The sequence below is a fragment of the Ochotona princeps genome, chromosome 16, assembly GCF_030435755.1.
Source record: "Ochotona princeps isolate mOchPri1 chromosome 16, mOchPri1.hap1, whole genome shotgun sequence".
Lineage (NCBI taxonomy): Eukaryota > Metazoa > Chordata > Mammalia > Lagomorpha > Ochotonidae > Ochotona > Ochotona princeps.
This window is the reverse complement of record NC_080847.1, coordinates 4,547,565-4,571,453: the sequence shown is the minus strand read 5'-3', so window position 1 is coordinate 4,571,453 and position 23,889 is coordinate 4,547,565. Positions and strand designations below refer to the sequence as shown.

The window sequence follows — 23,889 nt, the reverse complement described above, 5'->3', positions numbered from 1 at the left end:
GAGGCATAACACACAGGGGATACAGCAGCTCATTCTGTGCAGGAGTTCCAGGTGTCTGTGCAAAGGGTGGGGGACGGGGTGGCAGGGCTCTGGGTCGGTGGTACTAGGAGACAAGGCAGGGAGGGAGGGGCAGGGAGTGAGACACAGCAAAGCACGTAGACCTTCACCTGAAGGCACTGAATTCCCAGGGAAGGATGCTAAAGACTCGGAGCAGGCATGATCAGGCCACATTGCAGTGGTACCTCCTAGACATCACGTCCATGCACGCCTTACCACCTCCCCTGCTAGCCAACGAGGTCCTACAATTCAGTGCTTACCTTAGCTGCTTTTAGCCTCCCACCGTGCCCATGCTCAAAACCTTTAAGTGCGTGAGTGATTCAGAGCGCAAGTGAATTTCACATCTCAGTTTATGAGTGTCTGAAGAATTGCATTTTGAGCTGCACTTAAGAAAACACGTATATGTGGGGTGACTCACGGACCTAAATGTGAAAGGGAAAACAGGTAAAGCTTCTGGAAGCAAGTGTGGATGAATGCCGTCATGTTTGCAAGGATTTCCTAGGTAGAACATGGAAAGTGTTAGGCACTCAAGAAGGGGTTGGGGTTGGGCATTTAGGGCAGTGCGTCCGCCTCCACTGGGGATGCCCGCATTTTGCATCCGCATCCTGGCTGCTCTGCTCTGAATTCAACTTCCTGCTAATGTGATCCTGGAAGGGAGAAGGTGGTTGCTCAAGTATCTGGGTCCCTGCCACCAGGTAGAGTCTTAGGCTCCTGGCTTCAGCCAGGCCCCGTCTTAGCTGCTGTGGCTTTTGCGGGAGTGAACTAGCAGGGGGAACATCTTTCTCTGTCACTGTCTATTCTCTCTCTTCCTTCTTCTCCATCTCTGTGCATTTCAAATAAAATAAAAACACTTCAAAAAACAGGGTTGAGGGCCCGGCGGCATAGCCTAGCGGCTAAAGTCCTCACCTTGAACGCACCGGATCCCATATGGGCGCCGGTTCTAATCCCGGTAGCTCCACTTCCCATCCAGCTCCCTGCTTGTGGCCTGGGAAAGCAGTTGAGGACAGCCCAAAGCCTTAGGACCCTGCATCTGTGTGGGAGACCTGGAGGAGCTCCAGGCTCCTGGCTTCGGATTGGCTCAGCTCCAGTCATTGCATTCACTTGGGGGGTGAACCATCAGACGGAAGGTCTTCCTCTCTGTCTATCCTCCTCTCTGTATATCTGCCTTTCCAATAAAAAAAAATACAAAAAAAAAAACCCAACAATGTGCTATCAGTACACATCACCAAAATGGGTGTGACTAAAAGACATGGGATCAGATGCTGCAGGACGCTCGTCCTTGAACATTACTGACAGAAGTATCGTTCGCAACAACCACCAGGAAAACCTGTCAGGACTGACTCAAGCCAAACAGGAGAGCAATGTAATATGTATCCATTCAAGGATTTATTGAAGAATTTTTTTTTAAGATTTATTTTATTTTTATTACAGAGTCAGATACACAGAGAGGAGGGGAGATAGAGAGGAAGCTCTTCTGTCCGATGATTCACTCCCCAAGTGAGCGTAGCGGCCAGTTCTGTGCCCATCCGAAGCCAGGAACCAGGAACCTCTTCTGGGTGTCCCACATGGGTGCAGGGTCCCAAAGCCTTGGGCCGTCCTCGACTGCTTTCCCAGGCCACAAGCAGGGAGCTGGATTGGAAGTGGAGTTGCCAGGATTAGAACCGGCGCCCATATGGGATCCCAGTGCGTTCAAGGTGAGGACGTTAGCCTCTAGGCCACCGCGCCGAGCCCATGAAGAATGTTTTTCACAGCTTTATTGTAAGGACCGGAAACATCCAAATATCCGTCAATAAGAACATGGATGAAAGACTGATAGTGTGGTGGGGGAGATCATCAGTGCAGCAGTGAAAACGCTGCCAGGAGCACCTACAGCCCCTCGCGGTGCCTGGTTGGAGGCCTGGCTCTGCTTCTAGTCGCAGCTGCCTGCTAATGTGCATCCTGGGAGGCAGCGGGTGACGGCTCCCCGGCCACCCACCTGGGAGAGCCTGGCTCCACCTGGCCTGCCCGTCCCGGACTGTTGCAGACTCTGGGGGACTGAATCAGCAGGTAGAAGCTGTCTGCCTGTCTTTCTGTTTTTCTCTGTGTCATTCTGCCTTTCGGGAACTTTTTAAAATTGTAGGGTAGTCACACAATGGGATACACACAGGTATAAAGAAATAACTATTGCTGTAATAAGAAAGGGGGAGAATTTCACACATAATACATTGAGTGAAAGAAGCCAAATACAGAGGTCTGAGAATAGAAAAGCAGATCAAATCAAATCAGAGCAGTGGATCCTCTAGGTAATTCTGACCAGAAGTTGACCGGAGGGAGACTTCGACGTCACAGGAAATGTCCTGCATCCTAGCAAGGATGGTCATTTTACAGCTGGAGCCAAGTGGACAAACCCACTGAGCAATGCACTTACTACAGTTAGTATGCTTGGTGTGTACTGCAGCTCAATCTAGATCTTTTTAAGATATAATAAATGTATTAAAGTTTATTTTCAAAACTTGCCGGTTAAAGAAGAGATCTGGTGTCTTTCAGAAAGAAAAACCACACACAGAGGAATGGATTTCAATGTTTTTTAAAAAAATCAATTGCAGCCCTGATGCAGGAAGTAGCATGGGTTAGCATGGGGTGGGAAATGGAAGCATCAGATATGGTAAGGGAACAGATGCCACTCACCTAAGCCCAGCACTAGCATTGGAGGCAAACAGCAAGGGAGGTGGCTGATCCAGGACGGGAGGGTGAGGATCAAGGGGCACAGGCTGCAGAGCTGGAGAAACTAGATTTGTACTTGAAAGTCAAGTGGGAGCTGGGCAAGGGTGCCACCAAGAGCAGGGCCCACGATGGCAGTGGTGATCCTGACAATAACAACGATGTCAATGTACAGCATTTCCTGGGCACCTGCTGAGTGCCAAAGGCCACGTGGGCACTTCCTCAGCATAATCTCATTCTGTCTCCACAGCCGCTCACTCTATGGAAACTGCTAGGATTACCCCAGTCTTCAAGAGCACAAACTAAAGATATTCTGTCTCCTGGTCCAGCTTCCAGGGCTGTGGCCATGAGGCCTGCAGAAGGCTGTTCAGAAATCCAGTGAATTAAAGGAATCGGATGACCTCACACACACTGAAACAGGTCTGAGGGTCAGGTAAATTACTCACAGGGCATAAATCCTACAGGAAACAAACAAGCTCAAACATCCAGTAGATTTGCCTGTATTCAAGGGGGAGAATAAACTTTTTAAGTTCATCTGAGATGATATACAACAGTCAAACTAAATGTAGATGGTGAGAAGTGCTAAGCAGCGCGCCTGGGTAGGGGAGAGTGAAGGTTTTTGGCCTAGGACCTAGACTGAAGGCAGTTCCCGGGGCAGCCAATGGCAGGCCCTGTTACCTCATCAACAGTTCAGAGGTCCCTTTGCAGGTCCTGCGAGATCACTCGGAATAATTCATCTTCCTCCCAGTTGGAAATGACACGTAGGCAGCAGAAGAAATCTTAAGCAAGACATTTGTTTCTTTCCCCATGTTCAAGGAAAATGGTACCAAAAAACGAATTTATCTTGGTGGCAAAAAAAAAAAATGTAATTCATATCATTGTTTTACATGCATTTTCCAAAAAATTGATGATCACATATAAAACTTCAGGGAGTTTTTTTAGGGGCACCAAAAATAGACCTACCTTTTAGTTCCATTTTTTAATGAGCTTTTTAAAGTACCCTCCTATTCACTGGGCACTTACTATGTGCCAGGCCTCATTGTGATAAATAAAACAGAACACTACTGTCAAAGCCAAATAAGGTCAAAGCAAAGGAGATTTTCCTTGGGATGGCAGAGCAGGATTGTAGCCCAGGACTTGCCTGCACGTTGGTTATGGTGGTCGGGAGGCCTGGAAAGCAAAGACAGGAAAATCCAGGCAAGTTGTGAGATAGCAAGTTAATTGGCACTTCTGGTGTTTAGGGGCCTGGCAAGCTCTGATTGGTGAGCAGCCAAGCCTACTATATAAAGCTAGTCTGAAAGCCATATTGGCAGTGCTGCTTAGAAAACAAAACAAACAAACAAACAAAAAACCCCACAGAAGCTTTAAGATACAGCAGGTGGTTTGGTGGGAATAGCCCAAGGGGCAGCTACTGGAATAGGTATTTGTGATCTGAGTATGTTTTCCCCCTCGCCTATCAGCTTTGTTTTAAATGGGTGAGACTGGAAAGCTTTTATTTATATACTGAATTTTCATAGACAGGCCTCTTGAAACCTGTGCTAGAATTGGAGGAGACACACAGAGTCCCCAAATAAGCATATATAATCCAGATAGTGGCAACATGTAACAAAGGAGAGGCAACCTTGGGGCAGCATTGTAAGGGAAGGAGAGTAAAGACCCTCTGAGCTCAAATGTAACTACAGTGAGAGAGCAAGCAGAGATGTGAGGAAAGAGATTTTAAGGAGACACCAACCAATGCAAAGGCGTTCCGATGAGTACAAGGTAGATCTGTTCAAGGAAGAGCAACAAGGCTAGCTTTGGAGGGACATGATGGGAAATGAGGCCTCAGAAGGCACATTCCATGGGCCTCTGTAGGCCACAGTGAGGGCTGTGCCTTCTCTACCCCCTCCCCCCAGTTTTGATGGACGGTTTTGAACTTGCAAGTGGCTTAGCTGATTACCTTAGAGGGAGAAAGAATTTCTAAGGGAGAAAGAGGAAAGGTGGGGGAGGACCCCAAAGGCTACTGCAGGAGAGGGGAAAGGTGCCTCTGGTGGAGGGTTCTGGAAGTAGCTGGATTCGGAGGATTTGCTGAACAGGATAAAGGGCTGCTCCTGCACCTGGGAGAATGCTGGTGCTGCCATTTAACAGGGGGGAGCACACGGGCATCAGGGATGAAGACAGGAGGTCATTTCTTGGTGTCTACAGACTCCTAGCTGGGGACATTAGGAGGCTGCCTTGCAGACACACCTGCTGCGGAGTCCACGGGAGTTGAGGACAGCAGACAGGAGATTGTTTCTTCCCATTAGCATGCATGCAGCAGGTACTTCCTGACCCCACCTTGTGAGTGTCGGGCACTGGACCGAGAGAGGGCTGCTCGCTCCAAGGAGCATTGTGACAATTCGATTAGTGCCCTGGGTTCCCAGACGCTTCTCTGACGGCGATGTACATACACAGAACCAACTGGCGCATGCTATAAATACTGAGGCATTCTCTGACTCAGCAATTTGGAAGCAACTGGGTTTTTCAGAAAGAACTATCTTTAGATTTGGACACATGACAGACTGGCCCAATAAAGTGCTTAAAGACTACCTCAAAATGAATCAGAAGAGATTGTCTCCACCAAATGAATGTTTATGAAGAGCCAAGTTGGTGCCATGGAAAAGTTTATTGCACAGGAAGACTGGAGATTTGGGCCAGGGTCAGCTTTGGTCCTGCTGGGTCCAGTATATGGCCTTGACCTCAGGTTTCACTAAAATGGATTGGAAATTAGAGTTCCAAAAAGTTGTCAAGCTATTGTCTTCCTTGCAATGCAGGCTTTCTTTTTCTTGGACTTTCTTACAGTTATTATAAAAGCCTAAATCCCCTAGGGCATTTGTCTCTTGACTCATTTTTCAAAGTAAAAGAACTTTTTTTTTTTCCGAATGAAAATGGCTTACTTGTTTTCTTCTCCCCTGACTACAAAAAGGCTACATGACCCGTGCAGTGGGGGAAAGTGTAGGGAGTGTAAATTTCTGCAATGCCAATCACATTGTGATAACTGCTCTCACCTTCCTGTACCTACGGCATCATCACACAGCAGGTGTCTAAACAACACTTGTTGAATGAGTGGTTACTTTTCATGTTCTTTGGGCTTCAGATCACAAAAGGGAAAAAAAAAGTCTGAGACGAAACTACCAGGATGTTATCAAATCTTAGATGACATGTTTCACAACAACGGTAGTTGATCTCTGATACGTATGGAATGTGGGGGAACAATAACATTATATTCACCACTCTGATGATGGTAAGTAATGTCCAGGGTTTGAGCAATATCAACAAAGACTTCCAAGCAGTCCGAGGCTCCTGCCAGCAGTGGGAGGCAGGCTCCACCTCCTAACTTCCCTCTCCCACAGCCAAGCCCTCCGGGAGAGCCCTGCTTGGCACCCAGATCCAGTGCCACGCTTTGTTTTGGCAAAGCAACATGGCTTCCTCCTGGCCTCTGAATGAACTGAAGCTGGATCCTATCACTCACTTTCTCATTCTCCAAATGGAACTTTGCTGGTGTTGAAAAAACTTGAGTACTTGCAGAATCTCTGGCAGTTCTTCAACTGCCACATCTGGTATCACGCGCCCTTACCCCGCAGGGCAGCCAGCTCGAGCTGAGGGGACATTTGTTTGCTTAGCTCCCCAGAACCCACCTCATCCCAAATCTGGCAGCTCATTTACTGATGACACTAGCTAATTATGTGAAGCCTTTAGGATGCATACACTAAATACCAGTGACCGCACCAGCTCCTGGGGTCACAGCTCCATCCGCACTCCCAGCCAGCAGGGGCCCAGGCTTTTCAACCCGCAACAGGCGGTACAGCATGGCAAGCACGGCCTGGCGTCCTGGGAAAGTGGCCACGATGTCTTCAGGAGCACGTTCAAGCTGGCTTTTGAAGGATGGCTAGGAATTCATGCAGACGGAGTGGTGGACGATGTGGGAGACAGTGGCGGTGGCAGTGAAAGGGAAGGTGAGCTACCTGTCCCCCATGAGCCTCTCAGCTTTATTCTGACAGATGCGCCGCGAGCCTGGGGGCCGGTCATCTCAGTGTTTCCTTCATCAGGGTAACGGAAGAGACTGACTAATTCCCACTCAGCTCCAGTGACTTCAGCAAAGCAGCCCTCCCACACTGAGATAACTGAGTATCTGGCCACAATTCTGACCTTTGGAGTTTCTCCATTTTGGAACTTCCCATACTTGAAAATGAGACCAGCACTCCACGATCAGCAAGCAGTAGCTACCTTTTGTAGTGAACTTCCCATCGTTTATGTACCCCAACAACGATCCACACGTGAAACACCAGACAGACAGACAGACAGACAGACAGACACACACACACACACACACACACACACACACACACACACACACGAATATGACTCAGAAAGTATTTATTAAGTGCCTATATTCACATCCAACCTTCCGTAGAAGAAAGGAGGCTTCTGATTGGCCGCTTCTGGCGACAGGGCGGGGGCGTCGCGGAGAAATGACGCCACGCCGCGGCTCCTTAAAGGCGCCGGCTCCGGGCCTCCGGGATGGCGCAGGCGCGTTCCGGGAGCTGGTTCTTGGAGCACCGGGAGCCGGGCCGGGCGTGCGGGCGCGCGCGCGGGGAGTGTGCGGCCGGGGCGTGCGTGCGGGGTCTGGGCGGGCCGGGAGCGATGGCCGAGGGCAGCGCCGTGTCGGACCCGCAGCACGCCGCGCGTCTGCTGCGAGCGCTCAGCTCTTTCCGCGAGGAGTCCCGTTTCTGCGACGCGCACCTGGTGCTCGACGGCGAGGAGATCCCGGTGCAGAAGAACATCCTGGCGGCCGCCAGCCCCTACATCAGGTGAGGCGTGTCGCTGCCGCCCAACGCCCCGGCCGGGCCTCCGAGGCCCCTACGAGCCGGGCGGAGCCGGCCCCGAGCCCGGGGCCCAGCCGACGAGTCCCCCCGCTCAAGTTTGCCCGGACGCGCGGTGGGGCCGGGCTGTATCGTCCCCCGGCCCGAGCACCTCGGGGCGAGCTCTCGGGGTTCTCGACCCCCCCACCTGGCTGCAAGCCTCGGCGCTTTAAAACTCCCGCGTGACGACCGGCTGAACGCGACTTGACAGCTCGACTCACCGGATTAATAAAAATGGCTAATGGACGGACGCTGATCGCAGTGTAGTCGATCTTGCAGGAGGCTGCTATACCTCTGAGCCGCGACCCTGCAAACTGGGTTGCTCTTTTAACAAAGGGGAGTAGCCAGACTGCCCATTCAGCTGCTTAAATATAGACGAGTGGTCGAGAATGGCTCTAGAATGGACAGGTCAGAAGAAGCAGAAGGATGTGTGCCTTACTCATGGTGCCCTGTCCAGGCAGAAGTCAGCACTCGGACTGGCTTTCAGCCTTGGGTCGGTAGACTCAGTAGGTCGGTGCTAACTTAGAAGCATTCCAAGAGCTCCTGGAACTGGGCGCTTTTGCTGGCTCTCAGATGAATTCCTCCCCGTGTGGGTTTAAGAGGGAGGAGAAGTCTTTTATGGTATGGAATTCGGGCTGCCCGTGTGTCTGACAGCCTATAGCCATTCGGGGCATCTGCATCTTGGGAGAAATGCCCAGGAAAGCTCCTGTGGCTGCGTTGTGGTGGAGCTCTTCTAAATGGCACGGGTTGGTTTACAAGATGGAGAGTGCAGCTTTCCACGCGCACACTCTCAGTCCCCACTCTACTGTAAGATACCTACAGTTCACTCCTGGGCTTGGTTGGTCTTTCTCAGACACTGAGCCTAGCTCCGTGAGGCCGGGGATGTCTCCTCCTGTTGGCTGTGGTACTTCGTCCTCACACTGAGTGACTCCCTTCCTTTGCTGGCCCCTAGGGCGTTGGCTTTGCCATCCAGTTAGACAGCCTCTTTCCCCCATGTGACCAGAGCGCTGGACTCGGTGGACGCACCTGCTCGCGGGGTCCAGCTTGTGCTCATGAGCTGTGGGTAGGTGATGGGCTGCTCACTAGTCTGACACTGATGAGTAAAGCTCATCTTCGTCTCGCTTAGTCTCTGATGCCCTGCACAGGATCTACGAAGTAGTTCCTGCTGGATTAGCTCTCCTGGCATCCGGCTCTGCCAAGTGGGGGCTCAGCTGGGAGCTTACTGTAATTTAGTGGTTGAACTAGGATTAGACTCCGGGCTTCTGCTGCCTCCTCGCCTTTGTCCATACCCAGTTGTGCCATTACTTGTATTTCACGGCTCTTTGTGAACTCCAACACTGGCTTTCAGGACGTTACAATGTAAATGCTTAGCCAGCACTTTGATACACTGACTCATTTTGATTTTTTCTTTCAACCATCTCTTGTCATTGATTGGGCAGGTATTTTTGTCAATATGTGATTTTTCAATGACAGATTAATTGCCTCCAGTTTGCCTTGCTGTTGGAATGGTAGAATGTTATTGTGGTTCTTCTAAATAATCCCTTTCAAGGCTATTTTAAAGCAATTGGAAACATCTGTTTAAATACTTAGCTGCAAATAAGCAGTTTACATGGTACTTTAGAGAATGTAGTGAAACAAGATGAATTTTTGTGTTCTAGAACTTGTTTCTTATCTTTCCCTTTGAAGCTTAAGCATTTAGCCATGACTTCATTAATATATAAATTGTATATTCAGAAGTTTGGTAGTCTCTGAAGTTTGATAAAAAAAAAAAAAAACTAGGTTAGCCTGATTGCTGAATGTTGTAAATTGTATGGTTTAGAAGCCATGTTACAAGCTAACCCTCCCCTTATGTAAGTGCCAGGATTCCATATGGGCACCGGCTCATGTCCCAGCTGCTCCACTTCCCATCCAGCTCCCAGGATGGCCCAAAGCCTTGGGACCCTGCATCCATGTGGCAGACCCAGGAGAAGCTCCTGGCTCCTGGCTCATCTCTAGCTGATCCAATCACTGGGCAGTGAACCAGCAAATGGAAGATCTTTCTCACTGTCTCTCCTTCTCTTTATAACTTTTCATTTCCAATAAAAATAACTAAGTTCTTAAAAGAAAAAAAAGAAACCATGTTACATATGCTTGCTGTCAGCTTAAGAAAGGAAGCTAATCCAAGTTTGCCGCACTAGGAATTGAACCATTTTGGGGGGTGCTTTCTCCTTACTGTAGAAACGCCTTTAACCTAACTCACTGTGCTTCAGCTTCAGCATTTGTTGTTCAGCCTTAGGCAACAGCACCACATCGGAAATAGTTCAGAAGGCACCAGAAGACTCAGTAGCAAAGTCCTGATGAGAACTGAACAAGGTCCGACAGCTCTGGGTTGCCAGTCTGTGTCCTGCAGGAGGTGGGGGGTAGGAGGTGGTGTGTCTACACAGTCTGGAAAGCCAGGCAGAGCCCACCGAGTCATTGGTCAACTCTGCATTCTCCTACTTGCTTATCCTGACCCCTAGATGATATCTTCTCTTTGGCTTATTGGGAAACTGAATCTTTCTGGAGCTATTGACCTTTAAGAACATTGATGCTGAATGCATAGATATGGCAAAGACCAACTGAGGTTTGTTCTTAGCAACCGTGAGGGCTGGGACCAAGCCCCCTGAGGCCTGAGTTTCTCTTGAGTTTGCAACATGGATGCAGGGTCCCAAGGCTTTGGGCCGTCCTTGGAGCTGGATGGGAAGGCAGATTTGTGGAGAGAAGGTAAGATCAAAAGAGAAGGTCTTGGGCCTGGTGCAATAGCCTAGTGCCTAATCCTCACTTTGCATGTGCTAGGATCCCAAATGGGAACCAGTTTGTGTCCCAGCTGCTCCACTTCCCTTCCAGCTCCCTGCTTGTGGCCTGGGAAAGCGGCAGAAGATGGGCCAAACCTTGGGTCTCTGTATCCACGTGGAAGACCTGGAAGAAGCTCCTGACTCCTGACTTTGGATCTCCTGACTCCTGACTTTGGATCAACTCCGTGCTGACTGTTGCAGCTACTTCGAGAGTGAACCAGTGGACGGAAGATTTTCTATCTCTCATCTCTGTGAATCTGCCTTTCCAATAAAAGTAAATAGGTCTGGAAGGAAAGAGGGAATGAAAGGAGGGAAGAAGAGAAAGGAGGAAGGATAGAGAAAGAAAGAATGGAAGGAACAAAGGAAAGGAGGGTCTTCCATCCACCGGGTCACTCCCCAAAGAGCCGCAACCAGGACACGAACTGGCAACCAGGATATAAACTGATGCCTGTGTGGGATGCGGGAGCCAGCAGGTGAAGGATGCAGCTGGTGAGCCATGTGCTGCGAGGGACGCCCTTCTCTCACAGGTGGCAGAGTCGGCTTTGCTGAGGCTCTTCAGCCGGCCCAGTCGCACTGAGCTGACGGGCTCAGCCCCTGATCTCTCACGAGCTGTGATCCCTGGGGTTGGGAAGGGAGTCCCATGTGCTGCAGGGGTTCTCTCCAGGTTCTTGGTCCTGTGTTTGGTATTTTTGGGGACCTGCTACCAAGTTAGCTTACTTGACTTTCTGTCCTGGATGGTGCAGGGAAAGAAAGACTTGTAGGATTTTTCATTCCTTTGACGAGTCAGCTCACAATGTCAGTGACTTATTCTTACAATTTTCTTGTTGTTTAGAGAGAGCGGATCTAGTGAGAGTAGTTAGCTATTTGTCCAGTCCAACCTGGGTCACCTTGCACATCTGTTCTGGGCCCTTGCTTCCTCTTCTGAGACGTGAACTTGGTTAGGCTGCATGCAAAGCCAATCCCCTCGAAGCTCCCTGCTGTTTTGGTTGGCTTCATGGGGTCTGTCGCGGTGCTTTCTTGTGTCACTTAAAGTGTGTTTGCACTGGGCCAGTGTGTCCCTTTTCCCGGCCACGCAGGGCTTTCGTAGGTATTTGGCTGTGTAAGGCCTTGTTCGTGACATTGTGTGGAAGCAAGCACTTTTTTTTTAAAAGATTTATTTATTTGATTACAAAGTCAGATATACAGAGGAGGAGAGACAGAGAGGAAGATCTTCTGTCCGATGATTCACTCCCGAAGTGAGCCGCAACAGCCGGTGCGCGCTGATCCGAAGCCGGGAACCTGGAACCTCTTCCGGGTCTCCCACACGGGTGCAGGGTCCCAATGCATTGGGCCGTCCTCGACTGCTTTCCTAGGCCACAAGCAGGGAACTGGATGGGAAGTGGAGCTGCCGGGATTAGAACTGGCGTCCATATGGGATCCCAGGGCATTCAAGGCGAGGACTTTAGCTGCTAGGCCACGCCGCCGGGCCCAAGCACTTTTTTTTTAAGATGTATTTATTTTTATTACAAAGTCAGATATACAGAGAGGAGAAATAGAGAGGAAGATCTTCCGTCCGATGATTCACTCCCCAAGTGACCGCAAAGGCCGGTGCTGTGCGGATCCGAAGCCAGGAGCCAGGAGCTTCCTCCAGGTCTTCTACACGGGTGCAGGGTCCCAAAGCATTGGGCCATCCTTGACTGCTTTCCCAGGCCACAAGCAGGGAACTGGATGGGAAGTGGAGCTGTCAGGATTCGAACCGGCACCCATATGGGATCCTGGTGCGTTCAAGGGGAGGACTTTAGCCCCTAGGCCACGCTGCCGGGCCTACAAGCTCTTTTTTGAATGTTGTTAATCTGGCTATGTTCCAAGGCCTCTTTATTGATGATGTGGTTTTGCCATTTGAACCTAGAATTGAGAAGTGCCTGCAGAGATTGGTATTCTCTCCATGGGAGCCCCACCCCCCCATGATGTGGAATTGCTGTTTTCTTCCCATTGGCTATTGGAAATTTGTTGATGCTGTCTGCTGTGTATGGCAAAGGTTGTTATTTCCCAGATTCTTTCTCATGACTGATATCTATGAACACTGAGTAATGCTTCCTTGACAACGTGCAGGGACAGTCCCCTCTCCTCGTGCCCCGTGGCAGAGGTGACCGGTGAGGTGCTGGCATCCCAGAGCAGTGCTCAGCAGCGTTTCTGCCTGCTCTCGGTCCGTTTGTTAATCTTCTTTTCCTTCCCTTGAGCTTCAAGCTCAGTGTCTCGCTTGTCTGTAAGCAGTTCCTGAGTGATTGTCGTGGGATCGTGAGCAGTGGATTAACCTGAGTTTCTCAGTGGGCAGGAGTTCAATTAGAAACTCCAGGCCTAGTGTTTTCCTGAAACACGACTGTTAAGATCATGAAATCAGCTCTCCCGTCTCCTGTTGGACTCTGGTGATGGGACGAAGTTGGGTCTGCACGTGTTTTCATTGGATCTAAGCCCCGTTTGTTTTCATCTGCCTGTAGTAACACCTCCCCAGCAACTGCATAGAAAATGAAATCTGCCCCCAGAGGCCTCACTGGTTAAAATGAAAGTTTTAAAACTACTTTTCCTGTCTTTTTCTTTCCCCTTCTGTATTTTTCAGTCTTGTTTGATTAAGCCTCATACTTAGGGAAGTTTTTCCAGAATAATGAAGACTGTTCCTCTCAGGTGATCAGAGAAGTGTCGGTTCAGGCTTCTCTGCAAGTCAAACCCTTGTCAGCCTGCCCTCTGAGCCCGGTGTTCTCTCAGTTGACAGGTATCCGTACGTTCACATCACAGTGGGTGCTGTGCTTCTAGCCATATAGCCTCTAAATCTAGAAGGTTTTTGGATGGTTTCAAATGACGAAACGAATCAATAAACGCCTTGTCGGACCAACGAGGGACGCAAATGGAGCGGAGCGCTCTGCTTCACCGCACTTCCCCAGGGGTGGTTATCCTGAGCGGCAGGGAGGGGTGGGATGGGAGAGCCGGGCCCAGCAGTACCGCTGTCTCATTCAGAAGTCTACACTGCCGGCTATTTAGTGCTTCCCCTGTAAGTTTCTTGCATTGTTGGTGAGATTGTTTTTGTTATTCAAATTAGAGATCTGAGGAAAACGCTTTTCCACGCCACTACTCGGATTCTTCGGGATTCGGATTTGGGTGGTATTGAACCAGCATCCACGTTTCAAAGCCACTTCATTCATTGTTTAAAGTGTTATTCAGTTCTCATGGTATCAAGGTAGGACTTGAAATTTGTTTATGAGCCATAAAGAAAACATAATTAGGACAAAGAAGGAGTCATTTGGTGATGGGCACCAAGCCATGTGTCCTCCAGGAGCCACATCAGCCTTCTGAAGGACCACATAGGGCTATCATTTTGCGTATGAGAGCTGTAATATAAATGAATAATTTGTAAGTGGGGATTCTGGGTTAAGGGTGGAGATGCGGAGGAGTGGGGTGTGACAGGCCGCAGCTTGTGGTTGCAGTGTTGACTTTTCTCTGGCTCCTTTGTGAGTCCAAAGGAGGAAGGAAATCAAAGGCTCGGTGAAGGTGACGTGCTGGCCGAGCGGCAGGTGCAGGCCAAGTGTCCCTCCAGAAGGTTCGCCGCTCAGCTGCAGCCCTGCCCCTGTGCGCAGAAGAGCAGTTGAATCATCTTTGCTGGTGCTTCTTGCTGCAGAGTGCCTTAGCTGTAGAAGGCTGCTCAGGTTTCTGCCACCAATGCTTTGTGGGAATACTCTGTGAATTTACTTCATTTTTCTGAAAGGCAGAGAGAGTGAAGCACAGAGAAAGAGGTCTTCCATCTGCTGGTCCGCTCCCCCGAATGCCTGTGGCAGCCGAGACTGAGCCAAGCTAAAAGCAGAAGACGGCAGCTCTCCCACATGGGTGGCAGGGACCGAAAATCTTGGACCCGTCTCTGCTGCCTCCCAGGATGCGTGTTGACAGGAAAGCTGGGATTGGGACAGAGCCAAGCCTTGGACCTAGACACTCCGATATGGGCCTTGGGTATCCTAAGCAACATCTTAATTGTTACACCAAATACACGTTCCCTCTCTAGCGAGTGCCGTGCCTCACCACAAAAGCATTATGGGAATAATTTGAAATGTGAATATATAGCATTTTGGCTTTGACTAATGAGGTGGGAGGATTTTTTTAATCTGTTAAACATTTTTAAAATGAGATAGTTAAGGAAAATAAGATCTTGGCAACTTATTTTGTTAGATAAAACAAGCACAGCAGTCAAGCAATTAACCTTTGAGAGGTGGCAGATATTGAAAATGGAAGATGAAAGTTTAGAAGTCCAGCTGTTGAATAATGGAATATAGACCAATAGCATCTCATTTATTTTCCTTTTTAAGTTAATGTGCACCATTATCATCCATGGACATAGAAATTCAAGTGTATGTGTGTTTTAAAGATTTATTTTTGGGCCCAGTGTGATAGCCTAGTGGCTAAAGTCCTTGCCTTGAATGTGCCATGATCCCATATGGGCACCGATTTGTATCCTAGCTGCTTCACATCCCTTCCAGTTCCCTGCTTGCGGCCTGGGAAAGCAGTCGAGGATGGCCCAAAGCCTTGGGATCCTGCACCCAGAGGGACTTGGAAGAAGCTTCTGGCTTCAGATCAACTAAGCCCTAACCATTGTGGCCATGTGGGGAGTGAACCAGGAGACAACTCTTTCTCTCTGTCTCTCGTCTCTGTAAATCTGACTTTCCAAGGACTTGAGGCATTCTCCACTTCTTTCTCAGGCCATACACAGGGAGTTGAATCAGAAGTAGGACAGATGGGACATGAACTAGTGCCCATTTTGGATGCCAGCCACAGACAGAGGCTTAGCCTACCATGCTACTATACCAACCGCCCCCCCCCCCCCCCCGAAAAAAAACAGTTGTAAAGAACACTGGTACTTATGACTTTTATGGTAACCTGGAAACACAGTTTTCCAGCCAAGTCAGCAACCAGCTGCCCATGATAAATTGGAAGTATTATTGAGTTCACAATACTTGCAGACTTCTGTCACTTAGGTTGTTTGTGTTTAGTGCCTGAGCTGGACGGATGCCTCACACAGAGGGTGTGGGGTGGTCTGTTTCCTGCAACACCTGCACGCGCTCTCCGGAAATAAGGCACAAGTTGCAAACAGTTGGTTCTTCAGGAGCACTGGATGCCTTAGGAGGAGAGCTTCACTCTTTGCAGGCTACCTCTGTGTCATCTAACAAAATGGTTGGCCAGGATGTATTTCCCTTTGAAAGGAATGTCCCAAGTCACCACAGTGCCGTTCTCTTCCCAGGCGTGCAGGACCCACCATCTCCCATGTGGTCTTCTATTTGGTTAGAAAAGGGAACGGTTTTCCACGGGACTTGCAGCCCGTCTTCCTGAGTGAGGGTCAGTGTGGGATTTCAAAGCTTCCCGTGGCGGTCCGAGATGGGAGCTGGTGGTACTCTGCCTCCCCTCTTTGGCAGCTGCCGTTGCCAGTGAGCAAAGCTGCCTGGAAACTAACCTTGCCGTCAGCAGGGAGGGAGCCATGTCCTGGCTGAACCTGTGTGGTCCCAGAGTCCAGGTGGTTGCTAGGTTTCCCCTACGCTGCTCTTTGGAACTGACGGGAAAAGCTCACGCACTGTCACGGCTGCTGGGACATGCTTTGGAGATGTCCTCAGAGCCCCGACTCGCATGGTTCGGGCTCCTCTGCACCAGTGACAGCTCATGGTTCAGGAGCGAGCCTGGTGTAAAGTTGCTGAAGCATACCGTGGATTATTTCGTCACAACACGGGGACCTTGTCTGTAACTGGTGCCAGTTGTTTGGGGGGTTGCCTAGAGGTTTAGTCATTCATGTAGCAAACACAGTGCGGAGGTAGCTGCGGGCAGCTGCTAGAGATGGCGGTGAACCACAGTGTGGGTGCCAGGGGTCTACATTCCGGTCATTGGCAGGGTGGGCTGTCCTCCCAGGTGCCACGTGCTCGGGTGCTGAGTGCTGTTGCAGTGTGCACCTGGTGGTGCCCACACGCAGAGTGCCCTCAGCCTGCACGCATGTAGGCCTCTGTCGGTGCCTGACTTTATTCTCCCTGGGACTGTGAAGGAGGTAAGCACAGCACTGTGCTCTCTCTGCTCCAGCTGACGTTTGCACTGCTTCCAAATGAGATCAGATCTTCCCCCTAACATTTCCCTGAGCGGCTAACTACGTGGAGGTGTGGGGAAAAGGGACAGAAAACGAATTTTATGGCACAGCTTAGTTTGAACTGGAATTTAGGTTTCCTTTTGTAGGTACATTTCTTTTTTTTTTTTTAAAGATTTATTTATTTTTATTACAAAGTCAGATATACACAGAGGAGAGACAGAGAGGAAGATCTTCCGTCCGATGATTCACTCCCCAAGTGAGCGCAACAACCAGTGCTGTGCCGATCCGAAGCCAGGAACCTGGAACCTCTTCCGGGTCTCCCACGCGGGTGCAGGGTCCCAAAGCTTTGGGCCGTCCTTGACTGCTTTCCCAGGCCACAAGCGGGGAACTGGATGGGAAGTGGAGCTGCCGGGATTAGAACCGGCGCCCATATGGGATCCTGGCGTGTTCAAGGCGAGGACTTTAGCTGCTAGGCCATGCTGCTGGGTCCTTAGGTTTCCTTTTAAGGATTATGCCTGAGCAGCAGTGGGTTTAGTTGGTTTTGTTTTTATTTTTTACATTTGTTTTATTTACTTAAAGGGCAGTGACACAAAGGGGGAGACAGAGAGATCCTCCATGTACTTGTTCACTCCCCAGATGGCTGCAATGGCCAGGTCTGGGCCCGGCCGAAGTCAGGAGCTAAGAGCTGCCTCTGGGTTTCTCATGTGTGGCAGGGACCGAGTCCTGGAGCCTGCTGCTCTTTCCAGGATGTGCACCACCAGGGAGCCGGGCACAGAAGCTGAGCCCGCACTCCAACCCAGGCGCTGGTACAGGATGTGGAGTTCCCAAGCAGAGCCTTCCTGCTGCAGCAAATATCCATCCCTGAATACTGTATGTATTGAAGCTGCAGTCTTGAAGCTGAGTAATGTTATGGGAGGCCCATGCAATGGCTCAACTGGCTAATCCTCTTCCTGCAAGTACCAGCATACCAAGTGGGCACCAGTTGGTGTGCCAGCTGCTCCACTTCCCATCCAGCTCCCTGCTTGTGGCCTGGGAAAACAACAGAGGAAGACCCAAAGCCTTGGACCCTGCACCCACATGGGAGACCTGGAAGAAGCTCCTGGCTCCTGGCTTTAGGTCAGCTCAGCTCTAGCATCTGTGGCCATCGAGGAGTGAGCCAGCAGATGGAAAAAAAATTTTTTTTTTGTCTCTCCTTTTCTCTGTAAATCTGCCTTTCAAAAAAAAAAAAAGGGAAGAAAGTGAGTTATGAAAAGGAAAGTTGAGTAGGAGGAGGGGCATTTCTGAAGCTGCTGCGATTGTTCAGACAGGAAATGGGGGGTGGCCTGGAGTTGGAGTTTCTGGGAGAATGGGGGTGAAGTGGCCGCGTTACGGATATTCAGCCCTGGAACTTGCTGGAGAGAGTTGTGTGGCTCCCAGGCCCACTGCTGCTGCTTGCTATGCCCAGTGATCAGTGCCCCTCCCCACTTCGTGTGCAGATTAGATTAAGGAAAGAATCTACTCTCACATTTTATAACTTAGTTGTGAAAATGTGTTTTGTTTTTAGAGTTGTTGATTTACCTGTTTGAGTGACAGAGCTCCCATCCACTGGGTCACGCCCCGGATGCCTGCAACATACCCAGTTGGGCCAGCAAGAACCCAGGAACTGAGTGGGGAGCTCAGGGTGGACCTCCTGTTGGGGAGGCGGGGCCTGGAGTCCTTGGGGCATCACTATTTGCTGCCCGGGTGTGCATTAGCGAGGAGTTAGATTCAGGAGTCAGACCAGGGCTGGAGTCCAGCACTTTGAAGTGGAGGTAGGCATCCTGTCACTGTCTGAGTTTCTTGAAGCGTGGGCCAAAAGCCATTTTTAAAAATAATGTATTTATTTGGAAGTCAGAATTTCATTAAAGAAACAGAGGAGGAGAGGTCTTCCATCCACTGGTTTACTCCCCAAGTGGCTGCAGACATCTAGGTCTGAGCTAGGCCAAAGCCTAGATTCCAGGTCTCCCTCATAAAATGCAGGGGCCCACACACTTGAGCCCTCTGCCACTGCTTTCTCAGACCATTAGCATGGGGCTGCTGCGACTAAATCCTCACCTTGCATGCACTGGGATCCCATTTGCGATCCTTCTGATGATTCACTCCCCAAGTAGCAGCAACGGCCGGAGCTGAGCCAACCCTAAGCTAGGAGCCAGGAGCCAGGAGCTTCTTCTGGGTCTCCCATGCAGGTGCAGGGTCCCAAGTCCTTGGGCTATCCTTGACTGCTTTCCCAGGCCTCAGGCAGGGAGCTGGATGGGAAGTGGAGCAGCTGGGACATGAACTGGCACCCATATAGGATCCTGGTGTGTGCAAGGTGAGGACTTTAGGCACTAGGCTACTGTGCTGGGCCTGAACCTGCCTTTAAAAAAGAGAGAATGAATGAAGAAGGGAAAGAAAGGAAAGGAAGGAAGAAAAGAAAAAAGAAAAGAAAAGAAAAGAAGGGAAAATTGAGTATCCAGGATACAAACACAGGGATGTGGAGGCTTTAACTCATTGTACAACATCTCCCACACAGCCCCCTCAAAGCCATTGTCATGGAGTTCTGAGGGCACAGACTTCTTAAGTGATCACATGTGGAGGAAAAAGAATTTGTTGGATTGAGTGGCATGTGCAGAGAAAGAAGTAGGGTCTCCCTCAGGGAAATTCCAGGTTTAAATGTGGAACCCCCAGATTTGCATTCATACTGAGTCAATAGATTCAGCTGGACGGGGGGCTCCAGTGGACATGCGGGGACCTGGGCAGGAAAGAGGCGTGCCCTGGACTGCAGGGTGCCTCGGGCCAGCGGGTGCCTCGGGCCAGCCTCGCATGCAATCATCAGCTGGCGAGGATGTGATGCCAGGGGCCTTCCCCCAGGTGAGTGAGTGGTTGTCTGTGGTAGGAAGGGGTGAGACTTGAGCTGGACTGGCTGACAGGAGCACATTGAGGCAACAGTCAGGTTGGGAACAGATCAACCGATTTCTTTTTTATTTAAGATTTATTTTTTATTTTTATTACAAAGTCGGATATACAATGCAGAAAGGAGGAGAGACAGGAAGATCTTCTGTCTGATGATTCACTCCCCAAGTGAGCGCAACGGCCAGTGCTGCGCCAGTCCGAAGCCAGGAGCCAGGAACTTCCTCCAGGCTTCCAGGAGGGTGCAGGGTCCCAAGGCTTTGGGCCGTCCTCGACTGCTTTCCCAGGCCACAAGCAGGGAGCTGGATGGGAAGCGGGGCTGCCGGGATTAGAACCGCCGCCCATATGGGACCCCAGTGCATTCAAGATGAGGACTTTAGCCGCTAGACCACCACACCACCACGCCAGTCCCAGATCAACTGATTTTTAACTGAATGAGTGATACAGGCATGAAAAGAGAATAAAACAGGTTTTGAACCTGGCTGTTTAATTTTGTTCTCGATTTGCCAGATTTGAGATAGCACTGCTCCATAAACACCTTAATTGTGCTCTTCCACTTTGTAGCAACGCAGAGCATGCCTCGAGCGATGCATTTGTGACTTTATTTTCGCACATTTCTTTGTCTTTGCCTTTCTTGACTTCAGCTTTTTGGCAGACAAATTCACATTCCTCCCTCGAGACCTGGTTCAAACATCCCTTTCTCTGTAATGTTTTTCCAACTGTGCCTGATAATCTCGCCCTGCCACTGGCCTGAACGCAGACACATCAGTGTCTTACTTAGTGGGGAGAACAGAACAGACAGGTGGCCTGGAAGCTTTGAACGCCCATCGCCCTTTATCTCCAGGGCCCGAGGCACCGCATCCCTCGGAGCATCACGTGTACACACAGGAGAATCAAGTGGCTTGTGGTCCGTAAGTGCAGGTGAAGAAAAACCCAGGATTGGGAGGTCAGGATGCATCTGAACCCAGGATGGGTCAGGTGTATGCCACCTCCGAAGGAGAGGAGGCATTCTGTGGTAGCGTTTTCCTGCGCGGCTACCTATGTGCTGGGGCAGCGGGAGGGACTGCCTCCCACCAGTCTCACCTATGAGCCTTCACTCTGCTGTCGGTGTGGCAAGATCAGCATTAGTGGATCCCATGCCTGGCGCCCTGGAACCCGAGAACGGACCTCCTTTCTGTACTCAGAAACAGGACTGCTGAGTTTGTAAGAAGCACTCATTCCCTTGACAACATTCTGGAAGGCATTTTCAGCTCCAGGGTGTTGGAAGAAGTCTATGGCAGTGGATCCTAAATGCAGGAAGAGCCGGAGTGGAAAGGTGGGTTGGGACTGTGGTCCAGAGTGCTGAAGCACAGCTGTTGCTGAGCCCCCTTGTGAAGGGCTGTCTCCAGGGTGTGTTCAGGGCTGGCCTTGTGACGTTCCTGCTCCCACCAACTCCTTTTTAAAAAGGGGGAAAGAAAATTTAAAAGGCCGTTTTCTTAGCATTCCCTTGTTGCTTTGGTTGTGATTGGTTGAAAGGAGGAACAGACATTCTTACTTCCTGTTTGAATTTGTTTGGCAGGTCAGCTTTCTTAGAAAGTACATAAACTGGGCCCAGCACAGTAGCCTGGCAGCTAAAGTCCTCGCCGCCTTGCACGCACCAGGATCCCATAGGGGTGGCCAAATCTAATCCAGCTGCTCCATGCTTGTGGCCTGGGAAAGCAGTCAAGGACAGCCTAAAGCCTTGGGACTCTACCTGCGTGGGAGACCAAGAAGAGGCTCTTGGCTTCTGGCTTTGGGTAAATTTTAAAAGGGCATAAACCTTCCTTCTCTTGGCCCACATTGGGATGGAGAAGGTGGAAAAGAGTGGAAATGGGAACCTGCTTCTGTGGTGTTTCTCTTTCAAGAGGGAAGCTGTCTGAGTGCCCCAGTCAGAGCTGGTGTTTGCATGGGGTGCAAGGGTAGAGACAAAGCCTCCGGAGCGTGCCGTCCGGGAAGGAGGACGTGGAGCTGTCTGGCAGGGCGCGGCATGAATGCCTTTCTTTTATGTGTGTTCCCAGAGGGTCAGGGCGTGACCAGAACAAGGAGTCGGGCTTGTTTCATTCCAGAGGAATTTTTTGGCTTCACAAGCTGCTGCATCATGGTTCTGTCTCTGAACTCACTTCAGAAGTTGAACGTACATTTCCAAACCTTGTCTTCTAAGAGGTTCATTTTATTGACTGCTTCACTTTCAGAACTGTAAGAACTACATTTAAGTTCTCTAAATCTGTGTCATGTAGAAAATAGGAAGTCACACCCGAGAGTTGTGTGCGGTGTGTCCCTGTGGCTCCTGGTTCTCCGCGGTGTGCTGCCTGCTGACGCAGTTACGGTTCTGTGCACAGGCTACCATGTTCCCTCTTCTCACTTGGAGTCACTTCACACCGTGTACCCACAGCTTAATGTGATGCTCATCAGCGCCGTTTTAATAGCTTTGTGTTATTACATCATTTCACTGTTTGTAGTTTGCTTTATCATTGTCCCACTTGACATTTTAACTTTAGGGGTTTTTCTTTTTCTTTTGAACATTGACAGTATAAGTAAATCAGTAAAAACCACTTGGGCTCCTCTTTCTTTGTGTTTTTTGGGGGTAAGGGTGAGCCCACATAGATCTGCCTCCCCGGTCAGAAAACAGATGCAGATTTGTAATTCTTGTGTTCTGAAGCCGGGCTACCATCCAGGAAGGCTGTATTACTGTACAGTGACCTCACAGCGTGTCTCCGATTCCTTCTTAACATCTCTTACCATTGCTTTGTCACTTTTGGTAATAATTGCTCAAAGTTTTTATTTCGTACATCTGTTTGACTGGCTTACTAAATGTAAGTTCTCATAAAAATATTCAGAGCAGGGCTGGGCAAACTTTCTCTAGGAAGGTCAGGAATATTTTAGGCTTGCAGCACACATGAGAACCCTGTCACCTATATGTTTCATGTTAAAGTAAATAAACCACTTGTAGGGGAATGATGTTGTGGAAAAATGGGATAAGCTGCTATGTGCAACACTGGCATCCCATATGAGCACTGCAATTCCTGCTGTTCTACTTCCATTCCAACTCCCTACTGATGCGCCTGGGACCATAGCAGAAGATAGCCCGAGTGCTTTGGGACCCTGTGCCCCTGTGGGCAATCTGGATGAACCTGCCTGGAGTCCAACTCAGCCCACACTGTTGAAGTCATTTGGGGAGTGAACAAATGATGCAGTATCTTGTGTGTCTGCCCTTCTTATGTGATTTTACTGTTCAAATAAATGAAATCTTAAACCAGTTTTGACACAAACCGATAACAAAAGCAACAAACTATAATTTGTCAACTTTTCTTCTGTTGTCATCTGAAGAGTTATAGAAACTTGGACAGAAAAGCTTTGAGCTCTGCAGATCCCTTTGAGTGCTGCACACATTCTGCTGGCTGTCCCTGTGCCCGTCTCCTGCAGAGCTGAGAGCCAAGGCTCGTCCTGCCAGTTTCTCGCCTCTTGCTGCCCCAGCTCTAATCTCGTGTTTCTCCCATTGTGTTGTTCTGTGTGTATCCTCGTACTTCTCCTGCATTTTTTAAATCTTTTCCCTTCTCTCCTGGGTCCTTTCCTCTAGCATGAAGATATGTGTCCTTTTCCCAGTGCCTGGCCTATTGCTGATGTGCGGCTGTGGGATGAAGGCGTCTGTTCGGTCCTCTCCAACAGGTGCATGGTCCCTTGACTTTGTAGCTCATGTGCTTGTGTGTGTATGCAGCCTCACCTTCTCTTTTGGTCTTGATTCTGCCATTAGGCTTGTCTCATTGCTCCATTAAAATAATTCAAGTCCTTCCTTAAAAATTTGCAAATTGTAATGCCAAATAACATGAGGGAGTCTCTAAGTATTTCTCTTCGTCGACCTGTCCGCTGTACTTGTTTACCGCTGTTGGGGATTTTGTTGACTCTCGCTGTCTCTTGGCTTCTGTGACACCTTTGTCCCGTTTTCCTGACAGTCTGCCTCCAGCCTGATGAGGCGTGAGATTCTGTCCTCAGCCAGTGCATCTCCCATGGCAATGCCATTGCTCCAAAGACACACAGCCTCACCCACCCTCCTCCCAAACCCCACGCCTTTAGGTTCAACAGCCGGCTGCCTGGCCACCTTACACCTGCCTGCTGGAGCCCAGCTCGCTCTTCCCCCAGGTAGCCTGTCCTTTGTTGGCTATGCTGGCTGATCTGTGATGCCAGGTTGCCCAGGAGAACGCTGGCAGTCATCTGAGATGCCACTCCCTCCTTCCCCAGCTCGCAGTGGATCTCTGAGCTCTTTGTCTTGCCTTCACTGTCGCCACTGCCCCTGCCAAGTGCCAGCTTCCATTTGTGTTGAATTGTGGCAGGGCCCCTTACTGGCCCGTTTGCCTCCATGCTCAGCCCCCAGCAGTCTGCCATGCAGCTGCTGCGAGGAACAAGATTCTAGGATGTAATGGGATAATGTTTAAAG

The 23,889-nt window shown here is 49.9% G+C and overlaps 2 protein-coding genes across 3 annotated transcripts in view; one reads left to right on the top strand and one right to left on the bottom strand.

Moving 5' to 3' along the window:
- CMC2 (C-X9-C motif containing 2) overlaps positions 1 to 23,889 on the bottom strand; it is a 331,627-nt gene that overhangs the window by 201,106 nt on the left and 106,632 nt on the right. The window lies entirely within an intron of this gene.
- GAN (gigaxonin) overlaps positions 7,291 to 23,889 on the top strand; it is a 44,942-nt gene continuing 28,343 nt past the window's right edge. The window contains exon 1 of one of the 2 annotated variants that reach the window (XM_004584053.3): positions 7,291 to 7,586. In XM_004584053.3, coding sequence (XP_004584110.2) covers positions 7,297 to 7,586 — 290 coding nt within the window. In that variant the 5' untranslated portion in view covers positions 7,291 to 7,296. The remainder of the gene's footprint in view (positions 7,587 to 23,889) is intronic. The other variant, XM_058674171.1, reaches the window with a different exon arrangement.